The sequence below is a fragment of the Eublepharis macularius genome, chromosome 9 (assembly GCF_028583425.1).
Source record: "Eublepharis macularius isolate TG4126 chromosome 9, MPM_Emac_v1.0, whole genome shotgun sequence".
Taxonomy (NCBI): Eukaryota; Metazoa; Chordata; class Lepidosauria; order Squamata; family Eublepharidae; genus Eublepharis; species Eublepharis macularius.
In genome coordinates this window covers 30,941,643-30,960,210 of record NC_072798.1, presented here as the reverse complement: position 1 = coordinate 30,960,210, position 18,568 = coordinate 30,941,643, and the positions used below count along the sequence as shown (strand labels likewise).

At 42.8% G+C, this 18,568-nt stretch overlaps 1 protein-coding gene across 2 annotated transcripts in view; it reads left to right on the top strand.

Moving 5' to 3' along the window:
• The window catches only part of ALDH1L2 (aldehyde dehydrogenase 1 family member L2), a 37,763-nt gene that overhangs the window by 1,674 nt on the left and 17,521 nt on the right, over nucleotides 1-18,568 (top strand). The window contains exons 2-10 of one of the 2 annotated variants that reach the window (XM_054988439.1): nucleotides 2,649-2,793; nucleotides 4,921-5,155; nucleotides 6,667-6,832; nucleotides 8,025-8,126; nucleotides 10,366-10,455; nucleotides 12,775-12,909; nucleotides 13,812-13,937; nucleotides 15,833-15,924; nucleotides 17,399-17,546. In XM_054988439.1, the coding sequence (XP_054844414.1) occupies nucleotides 2,649-2,793; nucleotides 4,921-5,155; nucleotides 6,667-6,832; nucleotides 8,025-8,126; nucleotides 10,366-10,455; nucleotides 12,775-12,909; nucleotides 13,812-13,937; nucleotides 15,833-15,924; nucleotides 17,399-17,546 (1,239 nt within the window). Of the gene's footprint in view, nucleotides 1-2,648; nucleotides 2,794-4,920; nucleotides 5,156-6,666; nucleotides 6,833-8,024; nucleotides 8,127-10,365; nucleotides 10,456-12,774; nucleotides 12,910-13,811; nucleotides 13,938-15,832; nucleotides 15,925-17,398; nucleotides 17,547-18,568 lie in introns of those variants that run through there. The other variant, XM_054988440.1, reaches the window with a different exon arrangement.

The window sequence follows — 18,568 nt, the reverse complement described above, 5'->3', positions numbered from 1 at the left end:
GGAGCTCGCTTCAGATTTTCACGTACGGCACCCAGCAGAACTGAAAGAAGACTCTGCAGTCACAGAAAGACATCTTGTCACTTCCTTGAAAACAAAGTAGCACTTGTGTGAAAACTCTCTCTCTCTTTGTTCTTGCTAACTTCTTTGCAAATGTTTCATAATTTATTCATGTGTGGTGGGAGAACAAACATAACAAATTCTGGAATGGAAGCTACAGATTATTGACCCTGAGCTTGCACCAGTTTTTTCCCCATGAACGGACTCTGGCCTGCATGGAGCCTTTGACATCTAGTCACTCTTTTGTCTGATGGGGGAGATTGAACTAGCTGATTCTCAGGGCCAAACTACAAGTGACAAATGACACAGGTTGGACACTTGTCAGCTTCCCTCAAGTTTTGATGGGAAATGTAGGCAGCTTGGCAGAATGTTGGACAAGTGACAGTTGAAAAGTCCATTGGACAGCAGTTGGAGAGCCAAGCTGCAAGACCAGGATGCCTACATTTCCCATCAAAACTTGAGGGAAGCTGACAAGTGTCCAACCTGTGTCATTCGTCACTTGTAGCTTGGCCCTAAGGCCTACCTTGGAAGAGAATACTTTGAATCCTGTGGCTAAGGAATACGGATGCTACTGATCGCGAGGAATTTTTAGGCATAAAACAGGAATCTTAAGGTGCCACTGGGCTCTTGACTTATTTTGCTGCTACAGGAGTTACAAATGTTTAAACAAATATGTTTTGGACTATTTTAAAAAATGTATTTCCAAAGTTTAGTCATCTTTACCAATTGGTACTACTTGAATAACGCTGTAGGACATTCTCTGAGGTACTTTTTGTCGTGTGTATTTGATAACTCTGTAGGAGCTATGTAACAAGTCAGTGATAGTTTGCCCACACATATACCTCACCTGACTACCATCTCTCTCTTTCTGTGTTAGGCCAGCTATATGAATCAGGACATTTTTAGGTGACTGGGTTGAGATTTAGTAGTATGGTGATATCTGCCAAGGAAAACAATTATTTATGGACAGCTTTTCTTGCTATTTCTATAATACTGTACCTGTATCAGTGTAATGATAAAGCAAAAGATATACAGAGAATTGCACAGATGTATATTTTGCAATCAGAATTAAACACAACCTTGCAGCAGAATAGACAGCTGCACTCTGTGATTTTCACACAAAACAGAGTACACTTCTTTCTTATGCTCCTATACATTACAGTCCTTGTATTTGTTGGGGAACAACATGAGGATTTTGTATCACATTTGCAATGAGAGCTTTGTACCTTCCACATGCACACCAGCACTTTTCTGTTTTCAACTACAGCATGCCAGGAAAACTGGCTTTATTCTCCCTGCTTGTGGTTTTCATGTCCAAAAAACTGCCCCATGGACCCAAGCCCTTTCTGCATGGGCCAGTTTCACTGGTTCATTTTCCATACTGAAGCATTTTTTTTTCGTGACCACCTGCAACCGATTTGCTACCATGAGTAGTCATTTCGGTTACTATGTGGCTTTTCCACGACTTTCCTTGGAGTGTGTATATCCTGACTTTTTTAAAAAAATCCATTTTCCAGTGTGCTGCTCCCCCATGCATACTCTTTATTGTGTTTTTTTAAGCATTCCACCCTCCCTGCTGCCACTCTTTGCCAGCCCACTTCATTGTGATTTGACCACTGTTGTCTATCCAGCCACTTCCTCTTCCGCCTTTCCATTCCTCCCCCCCGCTCCCTGCTTTCCATTTCCCTTTCCACTCATTTTTTAAAAAAAATTAAATCCATCGTAGGATTAATGCACCGATGGGTTGAGAGGGAGAAATCCAGGAAAAAGATGGATCCATTGCTCCACTAATGCACTGATTCATCACGTGTGCAAAAAGAAAAAAGGAAAGGGCTGGTGCTGTGACATCACTCATGATGTCAATGGTGACGAAAGTGCCAGCACTCATCAGTCCTGATGCATTTTGATATGGTGCAGACCAAAAAGAACGGCACCGCACTGACCAAACATGAGATGTATGAAAGGGCTCAGACAAGCTGATTCCATGCCTTTCGGCTTGACTTCTGGGATAGTGAGGAGTTACGTTCCTGGTGCAGAAGGGGCTCCACTGTTCATTGCTTTTTTCCATTTAGTGGGAAGCTGTTATTGGCTGACATGGTGTAGTGGAGAGATCTGTGTTCAGACTTTCACTCTGCCATGAAGCTCTTTAGATGGCCTTGGGGCTTTCACTTTTTTAGCATAACCTATTTCACAGAGTTGTAGGAGAAGCCACAATATATGCCACAATAAATATATATTAGGAGGGCTAGAAGAAATATTTAATAAACTCAATTCCTACAGTTGTAGACATGTAGCAAAGAAATCACATGCAACTGAGCAGGCATTGAGTTGGATCTGACCAGCTTTTCTGGAGGTCTCCTTTGATCACCCCAAAAGGCTATGCTCGGGATTATGGGATCTGCATGGACAAAAGCCAAATGGGATGGAGGCTGTATTAAGGAACAGTGAGCACAAAACTGGCTGGATCTAACCCACTGTGATCAAATATTATGAACAGATTTCTTCCTAGGAGGAATCCATGCTAATGAGCCAGTTTGGTAAGGAGAGTTTCATGTTTTCTGATACGAATTTTGCTTTTACTGTTCCAACAGATGTATTACCAAAATAAACTGAAGCTAGCTTTAATAGGTCAGAGTATTTTTGGACAAGAAGTCTACCGGCACTTGCAAAAAGAAGGTCACAAAATTGTGGGAGTTTTCACAGTCCCAGACAAAAATGGAAAGGCTGACCCTTTGGGTAAGTACTTATATTGGACCATCAGAATGATATTTATAGTGGGACTGTGTCTTAAGCTATGTCAAGATACCTCATGTTGATTTTTCTTTGCATGAGGCTAATCCTACGATATTGGTGATGACTCACTTTTTATCCCCTGTGTAGGCACACTCTGGCCTGTATGAGGACAAAGAGCCGCTGCCAATATGGCTTGCTTAGGAGGAGGCGAGGACCCATGCACCGCCCCCCCCCCCAAGGCTCCGCAGCGGCTATGGGAAGGCCCGGCATGGCCCAGCACTACCACCTGGTGGGGAGAGCCACGCTCCCGCACCAGCCTTCTCCATTGCTGTAGCAGTCCCCTTGAGGTCTCCAGAGGGCTGTGCTGCTGCAGCTGCTGAGGCACCGGGGAGGCCTGCCACACTGGCCCAGGAGCAGGCTGGGGCAGCACAATAGGCCCTGGAGTGCTCCCGCACTCCTGTACAGAGTGCAGGAATGCTGCCAGGGTGGCGCGACAGGCCCTGAAGTGCTCCTGCACTCCACACCGGCCCGATTTCTGCCTGTTTGAGGCTGAATTGGGCTGGTGCAGAGTGCAGGAACGCTGCTGGGGTGGCTCAGTGGGCCCTGAAGTAGTGCTGCGCTCCACACTGGCCCAATTTCTGCTTGCTTGAGGCCAAATCGGGCCAGTGCAGAGTGCAGGAACACTGCTGGGGTGGTGCGATGGGCCCTGGAGTGCTCTTGCACTCCTCACTGGCCCATTTTCCACCTGTTTGAGGCTGAATTGGGCTGGTGTGCAGCCCAGGAATACTGCCGGAGAGATGCGATGGGCCCTGGAGTGCTCCTGTGCTCTGCACCAGCCCAATTGTGGCCAGGTTGAAGCTAAAATTGGCCCACTGCGGATGCAGGAATTCTGCACAAGGCCCCGCTAGAGCCCATTGTATTGTTAAACACAATGGACTTTGTTGCTAACGAAATATATAATTATGGTTGTTGGGGGTTTTCCGGGCTGTCTTGCCGTGGTCTTGGCATTGTAGTTCCTGACGTTTCGCCAGCAGCTGTGGCTGGCATCTTCAGAGGTGTAGCACCAAAAGACAGATCTAGGGGTCACTTGACCCACTGGGGTCACTTGACCCCTAGATCTGTCTTTTGGTGCTACACCTCTGAAGATGCCAGCCACAGCTGCTGGCGAAACGTCAGGAACTACAATGCCAAGACCACGGCAAGACAGCCCGGAAAACCCCCAACAACCATCGTTCTCCGGCCGTGAAAGCCTTCGACAATACATCGAAATATATAATTCATTGCAGTTTTATTTGTTGGGAAGTGGCTAACTGATGGCTTCCTAGAGTATCAAGATCTCTTATCAATCATAAGCTGATTAAACTCTTTATCACCCATTACAGGCAGCTTCACCTGACACTGCATTACAATGAACATGCAACAGAGAGTATAAGGGCATTTGAAAGTCTAATTGATTTATTGTAGCATCAGTTTTCATCGTTCCACTTTGTTAGATTTGGATTACAATGCTAATCAAATGGTCTCACATCACAACATAAGATCTAAGCCCTAGAAGTCCACAACATGTTCTCTTCGCCATACCTAGGTTTCTCTGTTTTCCAGGAGAAGTGATATTAGTGTGGGAAGATGCCACATCATGGGCTTCTCCCCTCATGTCCTAAATGTTCTGATGGTACTTGAGAGAAGGGTGAGAGAAGCGCATGTTGCAGCCATCACTACTAAGGTAACATCAGAGGGACACTTTTGTTTATTTATGCACTTCTCCCCAGTGGGCACTCAAAGTGACTTTCATCATTCCATTTTATCCTCACAACAACTGTGTGAGGTAGAGTTGGCCAGATGTGCGACTGGTCCAAAGTCCCTAGTAAGTTTTCATGGCAGATTGGGGATTCAAACCTGGTCTGTCAGATCCTAGCCGAATAGTTTAACCACAGTACCATAGTGGTAGCTGAAGAAGTGAGCTGTGACTCACAAAAGCTCATACCCTACCACAAATTATGCTTTTTTCTACTGTACTGCATTGGCTGTTACATTCCTACACATTTTGCAAGTATGCATTTTGCATTTAATTATTTTCAATTAAGGAGAATATTTGAAAGCATTCTGTTTTCCTTTCTTTCCACCCTCCAGCATCTGCTGCAGAAAAAGATGGAACTCCTGTATTTAAGTTCCCAAAGTGGAGGGTTAAGGGCAAGACTATCCAGGAAGTTCTTGAAGCCTATACATCAGTTGGAGCAGAGCTAAACGTACTTCCATTCTGCACACAGTTCATTCCCATGGATATTATTGACAGTCCTAAGCATGGTTCTATTATTTATCATCCGTCAATCCTTCCCCGTCATAGAGGGGCGTCTGCAATCAATTGGTGAGTAAACAAGACCTTTCTCTGCAGAACCTTCCTTGGTGGTCCTCATCTGAGATCTGATGATATCAGCCTATACCACGCTGCCTTCTCTCCCCTACTTTCTACTAGCCAGCTGTAAAATGTGATGTTATCACAGTAAAGAGTCCAGTAGCACCTTTAAAACTAACCAACTTTATTGTAGCATAAGCTTTCGAGAACTGCAGCTCTCTTCATCGGATGCATCACAATAAGATAGTTATCACAAGGTAGTTCCTAGAATAAACGTACTTTATACTGTCTATGGTAATAAAGGATATCCACATTAAACATTTAAATTGTATTTTCTTTTATATACACAGCAAGAGTTGGACTCATTATATATTAACATTCCCTCTCAGCCTAACCTGCTTTATAGGGTTGTTGTGAGGGTAAAATGGAGGAGGGGAGAACTTTGTACACTGACCTGAGTCCTTTGCAGGGAAGGTGAGATTAAAAAATTAAATAATGATAAAAAACTTCTCCTACAGAAAGTAAATTACAGCATTTCAAGGCAGCTGCATCCATTTCTTTCCTGGAACAATATGAGAAGTTCACTCTACTCACTCTATAAAAGCAGACCAGAATTAAACATCACTGAAATTCCTTGGCCCCTCAAGGTTTTAGAAAGACTTTTTTTACAGTAGGAAATTAATGGCAATTCTGACCTCAGTTTTGAAAAAGAACTACACTGCTAGATAAGCACAAAAGCAAGGGCAAAACGTGATGCTGTTTATGAAGGATGAAGAGCACTGTGATCGTTGGAAGCTAAGAAGCAGATCACAAAACTCTGATACCCTAAGACATAGAGAATGACAAACTTGCCTCAGTTTTCAGAGTGGTCTTTGGGCAAGTCTTATTACCAGGGCTTTTTTCTCTTGAAAATGGTCACATGGCTGGTGGCCCCACCCCCTGATCTCCAGACAGAGGGGAGTTTAGATTGCCCTCCGCGCCACTCGGCGGCACGGAGGGCAATCTAAACTCCCCTCTAGAGATCAGGGGGCGGGGCCACCAGCCATGTGACCATTTTCAAGAGATTCTGGAACTCCGTTCCACAGCGTTCCTGCTGGAAAAAAGGCCTGCTTTTTACCATAGCTGCTACCCTCTCTCCATTGCCATCCTCTGGCTCTGGAATGGCAAAATGGAGGTCAAGTGACCCCTAGATTTGGCTTTACCTGTTTTGACTTCTTTTTTGCGTTGCCACTTATATACAACTTGTGCATTCTAACTCTATGCATGATTACTTGGAAATATATCCAGTTGACTTTAGTGTGCCTGTCTTACTCTAAAGTGAGTGTATACAGGTTTGCAGCCTTAAAAGGGCAAAAGTTACTGAAGTGGCAAAAGTTACAGAAACTGATATGTAAATTATTTCTAGCCCACTTTCTTCTATTGTAAATTTACAAGGTTATCGGTGTACTTGTTTCATAGCTTATAATGAAAAATGCTGATATTTCTGTTTTGGTTTGATCTCATCCATGTGTCCTTGTTATCAGGACTTTAATTCAAGGAGACAGAAAAGCAGGATTTACAGTTTTCTGGGCAGATGATGGTCTGGACACTGGACCAGTTCTCCTGCAGCGAGAATGTGATGTTGGCCCAAATGATACAGTGGATGACCTGTATAATCGGTTTCTTTTCCCAGAAGGAATAAAGGCTATGGTAAGAAGGGTCTCTGTGCAAAACACAAACAACTTGAAAGGAACATTGGCTGGCACTTCAAATAACACACTGCATAATTTTAGCCTACGTGAGAAAATAACAACACACCATAGGACAGATGGCATCACTGGCAAGAACAGTTAGTGGTAATTCTATAGCATGTTTTTAAAGTGCTGAAAGTGTGTTTCATACATTTTTTGCAGAAATTGTTTTTAAAAATCTGTGAAGTAGGCCAGCGGCCCCTTTCCTAACCAGCTGGGGAGCAACAGGCTAGTAGTTGAGAACAGATAAGTACAGGAGCTATCTCCAGGATCCCATAACTGGAGAGACAGGCAAGGGTCTGGAGCATCAGAATCTTTTCTACAATAGTCTTGAAGAAGGTTGGACCAGCAAAGATCAGACTTCAGCAGTCTTATAGGACTTGATGGCCTCCAACCTACCCTTCCTGTTGCTTGAGTGACAGCTCTGATTCCACCATGACTGAGAATTCAGCTCCTTCCTCCCAAGTAAGACTGAGTAACTGGATATCCCAAGTTGCCAGGCATGCTCTTCTCCCCCTAGTTCAGGCTTTCCACCCTCGTTTTGTTAGGGAGCACTGTAGTGCTTCCAAGATGGATGGGTCTAATCTGGAGCTCCTGGTTCCACATGTCCTCTGGTTCTCTAAAATAGATTCTCCTTCTGCTTCCCTCTGGGGAGCCTGTTATGCCTGGCATGGTATGTGGGGGGAATTCTGCTCCAAGGAGGGGACTGCCTCCTACTCTGACAGTGAGCAAGGCAGGTCCTCCTGACACCCACTGTTATCATTCTATTGCAAATGGTGGACTGAGGCCAAGAGCCAGCAGTTTACTTAACTGATACCTATGTAGTGGATTCACAGCTGGTCTAAGGTCAGACCAGGCACTTCCTTGTTCATCACTCCCATGTATTGACCCAGTACATGACATCAGCTGCTGTTATAAAACAATGCTGATTGGTTGGTCTCAGAGCACATTGCCTGACTCAAGAGTCTTGTAGTGCAGTCCTATGCAAAGTTATGCCAGTCAAAGTCAGTTGAATTCAGTGGTCTTGGTGTGGAGTAATTCTGTATAGGATGGCAATGTTGGTTTTTCCATAATCTATTAAAAATGCCAGCCAGGAAAAAAAATGTTGTCTGCTGGAGAAATCACCATTATTATTTGTTGTTGTGTTTTAGGTAGAAGCAGTGCAATTAATTGCTGATGGCAAAGCTCCTCGTATCCCCCAGTCTGAAGAAGGGGCAACTTATGAAGGTATCCAGAAGAAAGAAAATGCAGAGGTAATGCTGACAACAGTGTGTTGTTGCCTAAAGTATGATTGTGGCTACTGATGTACAGTGCCCAGAGGGGAAGATAACAATAATCTGTCTTGTACATCTTTGTCCCACCCGTCCTCCAAGGAGCTCAGAGCCTTAAACCTGATTCTCCCTTCCCTATTTTAACATCAAAACATCCATTGAGGTAGGTTATGCTGAGAGTGTGCGAGCGGCCCAAGGTTAGCCAGCAAGCTTTCTTGGCATAGCAGGATCCAAATATGGGACTCCCAGGTCCAAGTCTGACACTCTATCCCAGAAGACTCATTTACAGTATGTCATATATTTTGCTGACAATAAACATAACTTTAGTCTAAGCTTATTGGATGCCATGGAATTGTACTTTAAACACAAACACACTCAGATTCAAACAAGTCACTTCACTGATCTTTGAATTCAGTCCCAAATGCTTTTCATTAATTAATAGGAAAGTCTGCTCTTTCATAATATTGTGTTGCATTTGTGTTTCATATATGTGTTATTTGGCCACATTGTAATAGGTTGAAGTTATTACTGTCATCTTTTGAATTTATTACTGTAGTGTAGTGTACTGTATTACTTTTGAAGTTATTACTGTAACCTTTTCACCCTCATGCTTGAATGTATTCCAAGGAAGTTCAGAAGGGCTTCGTAACAGTCCATTATAATTAGAAACTTGTGTGCAGCAGGTGTTCTCTCCACTTGACAGCCAATGGAAATTAGCCCATCAGCTGTCAGAGCAATCATAAGTTGGCCTGCTCAGAAGTATGTCAATGGGACATACTCTTAGGAAAGTGTTTTTAGGATTGCAGCCATAATGGAATTTTTTAAATGTGAGTTTCCCCCTCTATCATTCCTAGTGAAAAGAGGATCATTATGCACCCACTACAAGAATATTAGCAGTCATATTTGAACTATCCCCAACAATGCTGATTTAATGTTGGCACCTTAGAATATTCTATGTGCTTTTAAAGGTTTTGTACAACTTGCATTATTGATGCTCTGAAGTAGCAGAAGAAAGAGAATTAAGCATATCTTGTACAGAAATAGTCTGCTTCGTTCCTTAAATGTTTACAATATTATTCTGGGCAGTTTATTAGCTGTATATTATGATATATACCATTTTCTGTTTACATTTTTTAAAATAACCACTGTTTCCTATTTTGTAAATGTTTCAAGTAATTAGTGCAAAGATTCATAATACACATTTTGATAATATTGCCTGAAGTTGCTCTTCTCCTTTCCCATCTATCTTTTCCTACAGTTACTATTTGAAGAACAATCTGGAAATAGCAGGTTGTTCTTCCTATCATGTGAGAATGTTACAATGTTGTTTGTCCCAGCACCCTGAAATACAACACAAGACAATAAAAACAAAAACAACTGAGTGTGGGTTCAACTAGTTTTGTATATTTAAATTTATTTAAATGGCTGATCTACATCACTGCTTATTTAAATAAGCCTACCATTTTGAAGCTAGGCTGTGCTAGGCAACACCTTGGGGTGCCCACTGGGCAGGTCCACTCTGGCTCCAAACTCAGCCAGCGATTATCACCAGCCTTATTTATCTCAGCCTGCACAGCTATTCTTTGTTGAGAGATTCCCAGCTTCATCCGCTTCCCCTGATGGGCTACAAGGTGCTTAGCAGGTTTGAGAGATGCCACTCAGCCCCCACCCCTCGGTGCTCCTTCACAGTGGTCCCTTGCTGCGCACCAGCCTGTTCCAAACCGCGCCCCCCCCCCCCATTGCTGTGATGCTTCAGGGTGTTTGCCAATTAACTCTACCTATCCTGAGTAACCCACCCTATTGCTTGCTGGGAAAAGATAAACAAATAGCTTCCTGTTGCCTTCTCCTAATTGTCTGAGACCCTTAAGCATCCACCAATAATGTTTCATGTCCCATTTGCTTTGATGTAGGGCCAGGGCAAATTGAATCTACAGCATTAATACTACAAATGTCCTTTCTCCAATGGTGTGATTTGAACAGAAGCCTCTTTTTTCTCTCATTTTACACCATCATATCATCTTTCTCATGTGATCAGCAATTAGTGAATACATTCCTCTTTGATGATATCCATATATTCTGAATAATAATTACAGTAATAATATCCCCTTCTCTTTGCCATAATTTTAACCATAATTTTCATCTTGTCCATACCTGAAAGGACAATAATGTGAACTCATATGCAAATAGAAACTAACACATTAACTTGTACTTGGTGTCTTAGATTTCTTGGGATCAACCAGCGCTAGCTTTGCACAACTGGATCAGAGGGCATGATAAAGTACCTGGTGCTTGGGCACTGATCGGTGACCAGGTGAGCACTGTGAATTCCAGGTGTGTTGATAAAAATGTGAATATAGGTCAGGAGAAAGGGTTGGATCCTAGGGAAACTTTCCACTGAAGTCATGTTTTCTGCCAGCATAATGAGATTCACACCAATAAGAGGGCATTTTGCACCAACAGATGTCTCCTTATATGGAAAGTAAATACCTACCATTAGCAAAAGTTCCATAGCATCTGACCCAAAGTTTTTAATTAGACATGAACATCATATAGCTAGACTGCTATAAAACTGATGGATGCTGTGGTAGCTGTCAGTGTGCACTTCTGGAGTAAAAGAAGAAGAAATGGTAATACTTTGACTTTATCTCATGAATGAAACATTGCAGAAAAGGCATTCTTTTAGTTGAATTTGTTGGCTTTAACTGATTTTCTTTATATTACATAATTTAAAGAAGCAGTGGTTCTCTCAAAGTGTCAGTTTGCTGAAAAATAAGAGCCGTTTTCCCCCTCTCCTCACATTTGCCAAATCCATAAGGAGACAGAGAGAAATAACAGTAACATGCAATGAATAATAATGCTTATTTTTCCTGCAGTATTCATGTGATTTGAGCATGGGTAACAAATTGACATGGAGTCCTGTGGCACCTTAAGGCTGACAAATTCATCGTGGCAATCGTGTCATGCCACAATTGTCTCTTCTAGTCCACAAAAGTGATTAATTTTTAAGATGCTACAACCATCTCTGTTGTTTTCATCATGTCATTCTGACATCAGAGCAATAAAGTACTTGGAAATGTAAAGCTGTGTTATACTGAGAAGGGTCATTCGTCCATCTAGCTCTATATTGCCTGTTTTGACTGGCAGGAACTTTCCAGGGTCTCGGCCAGAGATCTTTCCCGTCACTTGACAGCCTTTAAATGCAGGTGCCAGGGGTTAAATTAATCACCTTCTACATGCAGAACACATGCTCTTTTATTGAGCCACAGCTACAGTCTCTCTATGGGCTTTTCTGCACACTCCACTTATTCCTAATTTTTCTTAGAAATTGATCCACAAGCATTGAAATTAGTTTGGGTGTAGTTCTTCTATCTTCTCTTTGCATTTTTACAGTTGTGAAGTCAGTTTATTTTATTCTTCATATGCCTTACATAATCAGGATTTTCAAACGAGGGTGCTGTCGTTATCAGTGACATCATCAGTGATGTCATTTTTTGTGCATGCTTATATTGCTATATAGATATAAAAGCTGAATTTTCAGAACAAGATTGAAAATGAGCACACTGCCAGTCTTTGCATGGGGACGCCTAAGAGGGGGACCCTTCTACAACCCATACCTAAGCACCACCCCCATGATCCAAACAGGAGAGCCCCACAGTCCAAACAGGAGCCAGGAGGCAGAGACTGGCATGAGTGGGACAAACCAACCTCTATTGGAACAGAGCATGCAGCAGCAGCAGCAGCTATGTGCTTTTCAAACTGTACTGCTTTTTCTGGCTCCAGATTATCCCCCCTCCAGGGCTTTTGCATTTTTTTAAAAAAATCATCAATTGCATACTGAAATATTGACCTACTGTTGTAATAATAGGTGCATCGTGTTCTCAGAATTCTCAGGTTTCATTCTTTTTTTAAAGTAAGTCTCTAGCTCCTTCCCTTGTGGACATATAAGGGGAAAGGCATATCTCTGCAATGGAAGAGGCTAGAGACTTACTTTTTAAAAAAAATGAAAATGGGGAATTCAGAGAACCCACTGCACCTGCTATTATTGCAATGGTGGGTTGATATATCAGTATGAAATGAACATTTGTAAAGAATAAATGGAAAAGAAACCTAAGAGAGGGAAAGTAAGGTACGGGGGAGGAGTGGTTCAACAGTGACAAACATCTTTTATTTCTTACTTTATTATTGCTGCCTCTCCGGAGCTGATTCTGTATCAAAATAAATTGATGATGAGGATGACAAACATCCAATAATCAAGAAGTGGGTTGGGATGGGTGGGACAAACTGAAAGAAACATAATGGACAAAGAAAAAGTTAACTCAAAATTGGCTTCCAGAAAAGATAAGGGTAAAAGTAGTCTCAAAAGAACCAGAAAAAAATGAGAAAAAAACAAAAAAAGCAAAACTAAAGGCAAAGGGGAAAATGCATGCGTAAATCAGGGGATAAACCAAAGCAGTATGGGGCCAGAACTTACCAAAAAAAACAAAAAACTGTGTGCGGGGTGGGTGGGTGGGGATATATTTGACCTGTGATATACAATCACTTTCAAAAGGGCCTTTGCCCTTATTAACAGGTGACTATTTTAATCAACATTGAGTCAATTCACAGTTCATTTTCTGTTTTGTTTTTGTAGATGGTTACTTTGTATGGGTCATCATTGCTTGAAGGTTCAGCACCCCCTGGTGAAGAACTGGCAATAAAAGGAGCCACTGAGCCTGGTCTTGTAACCAAGAATGGGCTTGTACTTTTTGGCAATGATAGAAAAATGGTAAGCATTTGAGAAGCACAATACTAAATGAAAGACATAACAATAGACTCTGAAAAACAGAAGAATGGAATTTTGTGTGAATTTGTACGCTATGCAAAACTAGTTCTAACCTTACAACAACACTGCAAACGGCTATTCTGGTGCAAATGTTCTGAAACAATTTCCTGTTTCTCACATCCCCCCTCCACAGCCTCCTAGCTGTCTTTCAGTGCAATCATATGTCATAGAAAATAATGAAATAAAAGCAGGCTACATATTGATTGGTTTATTCAGCACATGCTTGAGAATTTTACACGCTCAAATATTCCAAGCAAGTTCTCCTGAACAAAAGCCTGGGCTGTAACCTTTATGCTGTACAAAAATACTTGCTCTAAATTCATTGGTTAGCAGTTGCTGAAAATGGGAGAGTACAAGAAAAACAAAGGAGTTAGTGAGAAAAATTCCATTCTAGTTAAGAAAACACATTTGCTTCACTAGGCCAGCAGGTTACTAAGGTCCCTGAAACAGAGACCGTTCTGAAACATACCAGTTGCATTCTCCTTGAATATTCTGCATACATGACACAAAGCATTTTTGGTTATGAAATCCTACTCCCACACCTAAGAAACACCTTTCTTAACCCATTGACATCAGTGTGCTTAGCAGGGTGTAGCTCTGTTCATGATCTAGAGGAGTTAGCCATGTTAGTCTGTAGTAGCAAAATAGAAAAGAGTCCAGTAGCACCTTTAAGACTAACCAACTTTACTGTAGCATAAGCTTTCGAGAATCACAATCCTCATCTGATGAAGAGAACTGTGATTCTTGAAAGTTTACGCTACAGTAAAGTTGGTTAGTCTTAAAAGTGCTACTGGACTCTTTTCTATTCAGGATTGCACTGTTTATATGTATTTCTTTTTCTCTAGTTGCTGGTAAGGAACCTACAGTTTGAAGATGGAAGAATGATTCCAGCATCTAAATATTTTTCCAGTGATGAGGTGTCTTCCATAGATCTTACTGAAGAGGAGAAAAAGATGGCAGAAGATATCAAGGTAGTTAACTGAACAATTTCTCTGTTTGACAGGAAAAACACAAGGATAACCAAAGTTTTATTTAAATATGATGGCTGCTTTAAAGAAAAAAAACAAAGGGATGTTCAATCTATCCAATATTACAAGTACAAATGCAAGATCATGGAAGTGTGTGTGTGTGCTTTGACAATAATCTGGAATAAATCCCTGGGAATACGTGAATTGATCACTTAAGTATGTATGTAAATTGTTTAGGATTTAGTTTCTGGATTACTTTGTGTGTACTTTTAAATTATTGCAAAGTGGCCTATGGGTCATGTTATAAGATGAAAGGTGGGCTGTGCATGTTTTAATCAAATATACTTGAGATGTCAGAAAAGTAGATGTCTACTTTTACCAAAGTGGGGCCCATTAGAGGTTAGGGTCTGATTCAAAGGTATGAGGCTTTAAAAGCTGTAATTTTGGAGGACAACTAGGGTTTGCCAGGCCCCCTCAATCTCCCAGCGGGGGACAGGGGCCTGGCACTTACCTTTGTGGAGAGGGGTGTGTGTGCGCGCAGAGCGTGAGCGCGCACCCCCACAGATGCGATGATGTCACTTCAGGGGTGATGTCATCGTGCGGCCAGGCGCTGCAGAACACACCCAAAATGGGCTGTTCTGCTGTGGATCGGCCCCGTTTTTGAGGTGCTGCAGAGCACAGGAGCGTTCCTGCACTCTGCAGCACCTCTGCAGCACGTTCCTGTGCTCCACGGCGCCTCAAAAACAGGCCCGATCCATGGCAGAATGGCCCATTTTGGGGCACTGTGGAGCACAGGAGCACTCCTCTGCTCCGCAGCTGCTGAAAACGGGCCCGGTTTGCCGTGGATCAGCCCTGTTTTGAGCACTGCGTAGCGCAGGAGTGCTCCTGCGCTCTGCAGCAGCCCCAATCTGGGCCAAAACGGGCCCAATCCCAGCGGCACACAGGAACGCGCCGCAGGGGAGCGCACAAGGAAGGTGTGCGCCCCCCGCTGCTCAGGTAAGTGGGGGCGGAGTGTGGGGAGCGCTCCCGGGGGGGTGATCCCTAAGGACAACATGCATTTATTTTAGTTCAAAACAATTTAACACGTTTGAAATGTATCAAAGTACAATCAAAGCATTAAATACATGGATGAAAACTGCAATCAGAACATATTTAACCAGCCAGTAGACAGACAGCTGAACCACAAGTGACAAAAGGCACAGATTGGACACTTGTCTGCTTCCCTCAAGTTTTGATGGGAAATGTAGGCATCCTGGTCTCGCAGCTTGGCTCTCTGACTGCTGTCCAATGGACTTTTCAACTGTCACTTGTACAACATTCCGCCAAGCTGCCTACATTTCCCATCAAAACTTGAGGGAAGCAGACAAGTGTCCAGTCTGTGCCTTTTGTCACTTGTGGTTCTGCTCTCATTTGCCAAATGCTGGGGTGGATTTTTAAAAAAAAGCCTTAGAGCCCTTTTGGAACATTAGATGCCGTGTGTTCAGGGAGGGTATTCCATAAAACCAGAGTTGCCAAGAAGAGGCCATTTTGTCACCTATAGTGAGTCAATGGGACTAGAAAAGGCCCAGCTGTTCTGGCCTTCTTGGAAGATGGTTTTGCACAGGGCTTTTTTTCAGCTGGAACACGGTGGAACAGAGTTCTGGAACCTCTTGAAAAAGGTCACATGGCTGGTGGCCCCACCCCCTGATCTCCAGACAGAGGGGAGTTTAGATCGCCCTCCGCGCCATGCGAGGAGAGCAATCTAAACTCCCCTCTGTCTGGAGATCAGGGGGTGGGGCCACCAGCCATGTGACCATTTTTTCCAAGGGCAACCTACTGAGTTCCACCACCTCTTTTCCCAGAAAAAAAGCCTTGGTTTTGCAGGTGTCATTACCTCAGATATTTTCCTTCTCTTGTAGTCCATTTGGAAAGGAATTTTGAGCAATGTGGCTACCATTGAGGATTCCACTGACTTCTTTAAATCTGGAGCGTCCTCTATGGATGTTGTCAGGTAAGCCATCCTCCTCTAATAGTCACAGTTTAGCTCCTTCCACACTAGGGAGCAGAGTGTCAGGAGGCTCTGGACAGAATATAATGTAACCCTTGACCTGGCTGCCTTACCTCAGCATGCTGCAGTGGGCAAGTTGAGGCCCTCCGATCCCTACTTACGTGCACCACAGTCAGGCACCTTACTCCCTCCACCTCTGGGGCAGGGAGCCACTGGCCTACTTTTTGCTGCATCGCAGCATTACCCCTGCACATGGCCAGGGGATGTGCTGTGACTTTCAGACCTGCAGGAATTTGAATAACCTGAAGAGCCAGTAAAGGACCATTGGGCCTTATATTACTGCTAGCTATTCAATGTCTCTTCAGTCGTGGCAAGTCACGCTACTTGCAGGTAGCATGAAGCCCTTTTGACTTCTCCTGAACCACTGAATTGCCTGCCTACTGGCTTGCTTACTTCCACGCCACCAGGTCTGACGTCTTCACTTAAAAGTCTACTGTTCCAAAACCCTTTGCTGAAGCCATTCAATGAATAAGGCTGAGTTTGCAAGACTATTTACTGGAAACCAACAGGAATTTACTTATTTGCACCTGGTGTTAACATTGTTAGTGCTAGGGTGTCTAAAACATTCCACTGCTTTTGTAAATACAAAGTCAAACCTGTTATGCCACAATGAGGATAATTGTAGATGACTTGTACATGATAATTGCAAAGGACTTGGCTGCAATGTGAATTTAAATGGCTCTTCCTGGGGATGAGGTTCCTAAATACAGAACTGTTTGTGTGGAAGAGCCCCCCAAAGTGCATTGGGCAGGTTTTGTCATATCACCTAAAACATTAAAAAAAATAAAATTTTGCTATGGTGAAAGTTGTAGTCTGTCTGGTGAGCTTCTGCAGCAAGTGGCTCACCATGCAGGCACAGTTGCCAGGGAGCATTTGTGGTTTCCATGTGTCATGTTTAAAATAGCCCTTTTTTATTTCCTCTGTGGCTCCCCAGATACAGAGTTTGGATTCTTTGTAATGAAAAAAGCCTGGCCCCAATTGTAGTTTATGGAAGTAGGATTCATACTTCACACTTTGAGGGCAAGTCCATACAACAGAATTCAGCAGTTTTAATCAGTATTCCCTTTCCCAAGGGAACTCTGCAAATTATAGCGTGTGTGCACGCGTGCCAAGCAATACGCTTTGATGTGCTGCAGTTTGATACACTTGTCTACCCCAATCCTAGAGGCTGGTTGTCACAGGGACTCACTGGAACATGTCATCTTTCCAACTCCTTTTTCATCTGCTATCTTCTGGCTTTGATCAAATGAGAAATAAAACTAGTGTCTGAGCATGCTCGCCAGATCTCAGGACATACTATAGCCTATTGATCCCTGTCTTGGAAATTTGCAAAAGATACAAAAAAGTTCCATAAAATTCTCTATTTGGCTGTTTTGACCAATGTTTCTCCTTTCCCCCCCTAACCTTATATCTTAAGGATGATTGAAGAGATTAAGCAAAATTGTGATGGCCTTGAGCTACAGAATGAAGATGTCTATATGGCACCTAAGTTTGGAGACTTTGTCCAAATGGTTGTCCGGAAACATAGGGGGGAAGACAAAGAGGAAGAACTAATAATAGATTATGTAAGTTGATTTTTCATTTTACTCTGGTTTCACATTCTCTCTTACGATATAAATAACAAAATGCCACTGTTATGATACGTGAAGAATCTGAGGATGGAGGGATATTTGGGGGGGGTGCCCTTTGCACACAACTATTTATGGCATTTGCCAACAAGGTTCATTTCCACAGAGCCCAAATAACATGGGACACTGGAAGACCTATGGTTTGAAATGAGGAACTGCCCCATTCACATTCAAAGGAAGGTACTGAGTGATATTTAAAGCGTCAAAGGAGTTTATTAGACATGGTGGTGCTGAACCTCCTCCCTTCCTGCACATGCTTGTGCATGGTATGCAACTGGTGGCCCAGTAGCCTGTGTTTTAGAAACTGTTTTATTCATAAACAAAATCTGGAAAGCAATAGTTATTTTCACGTGTTGTATACAGTTCACACTATATATCTTGCTGTGATGGACCCCCTCCTTTCACTCCCCCACACTGAAGCAGATTTTCCCATCAAAATCAAAGTTTGTTTGCTATGGCTGAGCAGCCCCAAGTAGCATGTCTCTGTTTATAGTTTTAAAGTTCTTTTTTGTCCCTCCCTGATAGGCGGTTATATTTTTGGCTTTTTAGCCCCGCCCAGAAACTTGATAGGGGAAAAGCAAGATTCCTCTTCTTCTTTGTATGAAATGGCACTAGAGGCTGAATAACTCTCAAAAGAAATAGCAACTTTTTTGAACAGGCAAGGATGGAATATGGGCAGTCAGGATGAAATTGCTGAGGTAAAAATTGTTGGTAGAAAGAATACTAGGCAACATAGTTTTCTGGCAGCTTAGTTCCAATGTTTACAATTCTTAAGAGTCAGTGGTGTTTTGTTTAATACTCTTGTTAAAGCAACAATGCTTCTTCATAGCACCTTTTCAACTCAGGTGTTCTGACGTTAGTTCAACATTGTTTTCCCTTTACAACAGACCCAGGGTCATCCTTAGAGCCACACCCCCTTCTAGACACTGGGCAGGAATTATTCTTCTTCACCTAAGAAG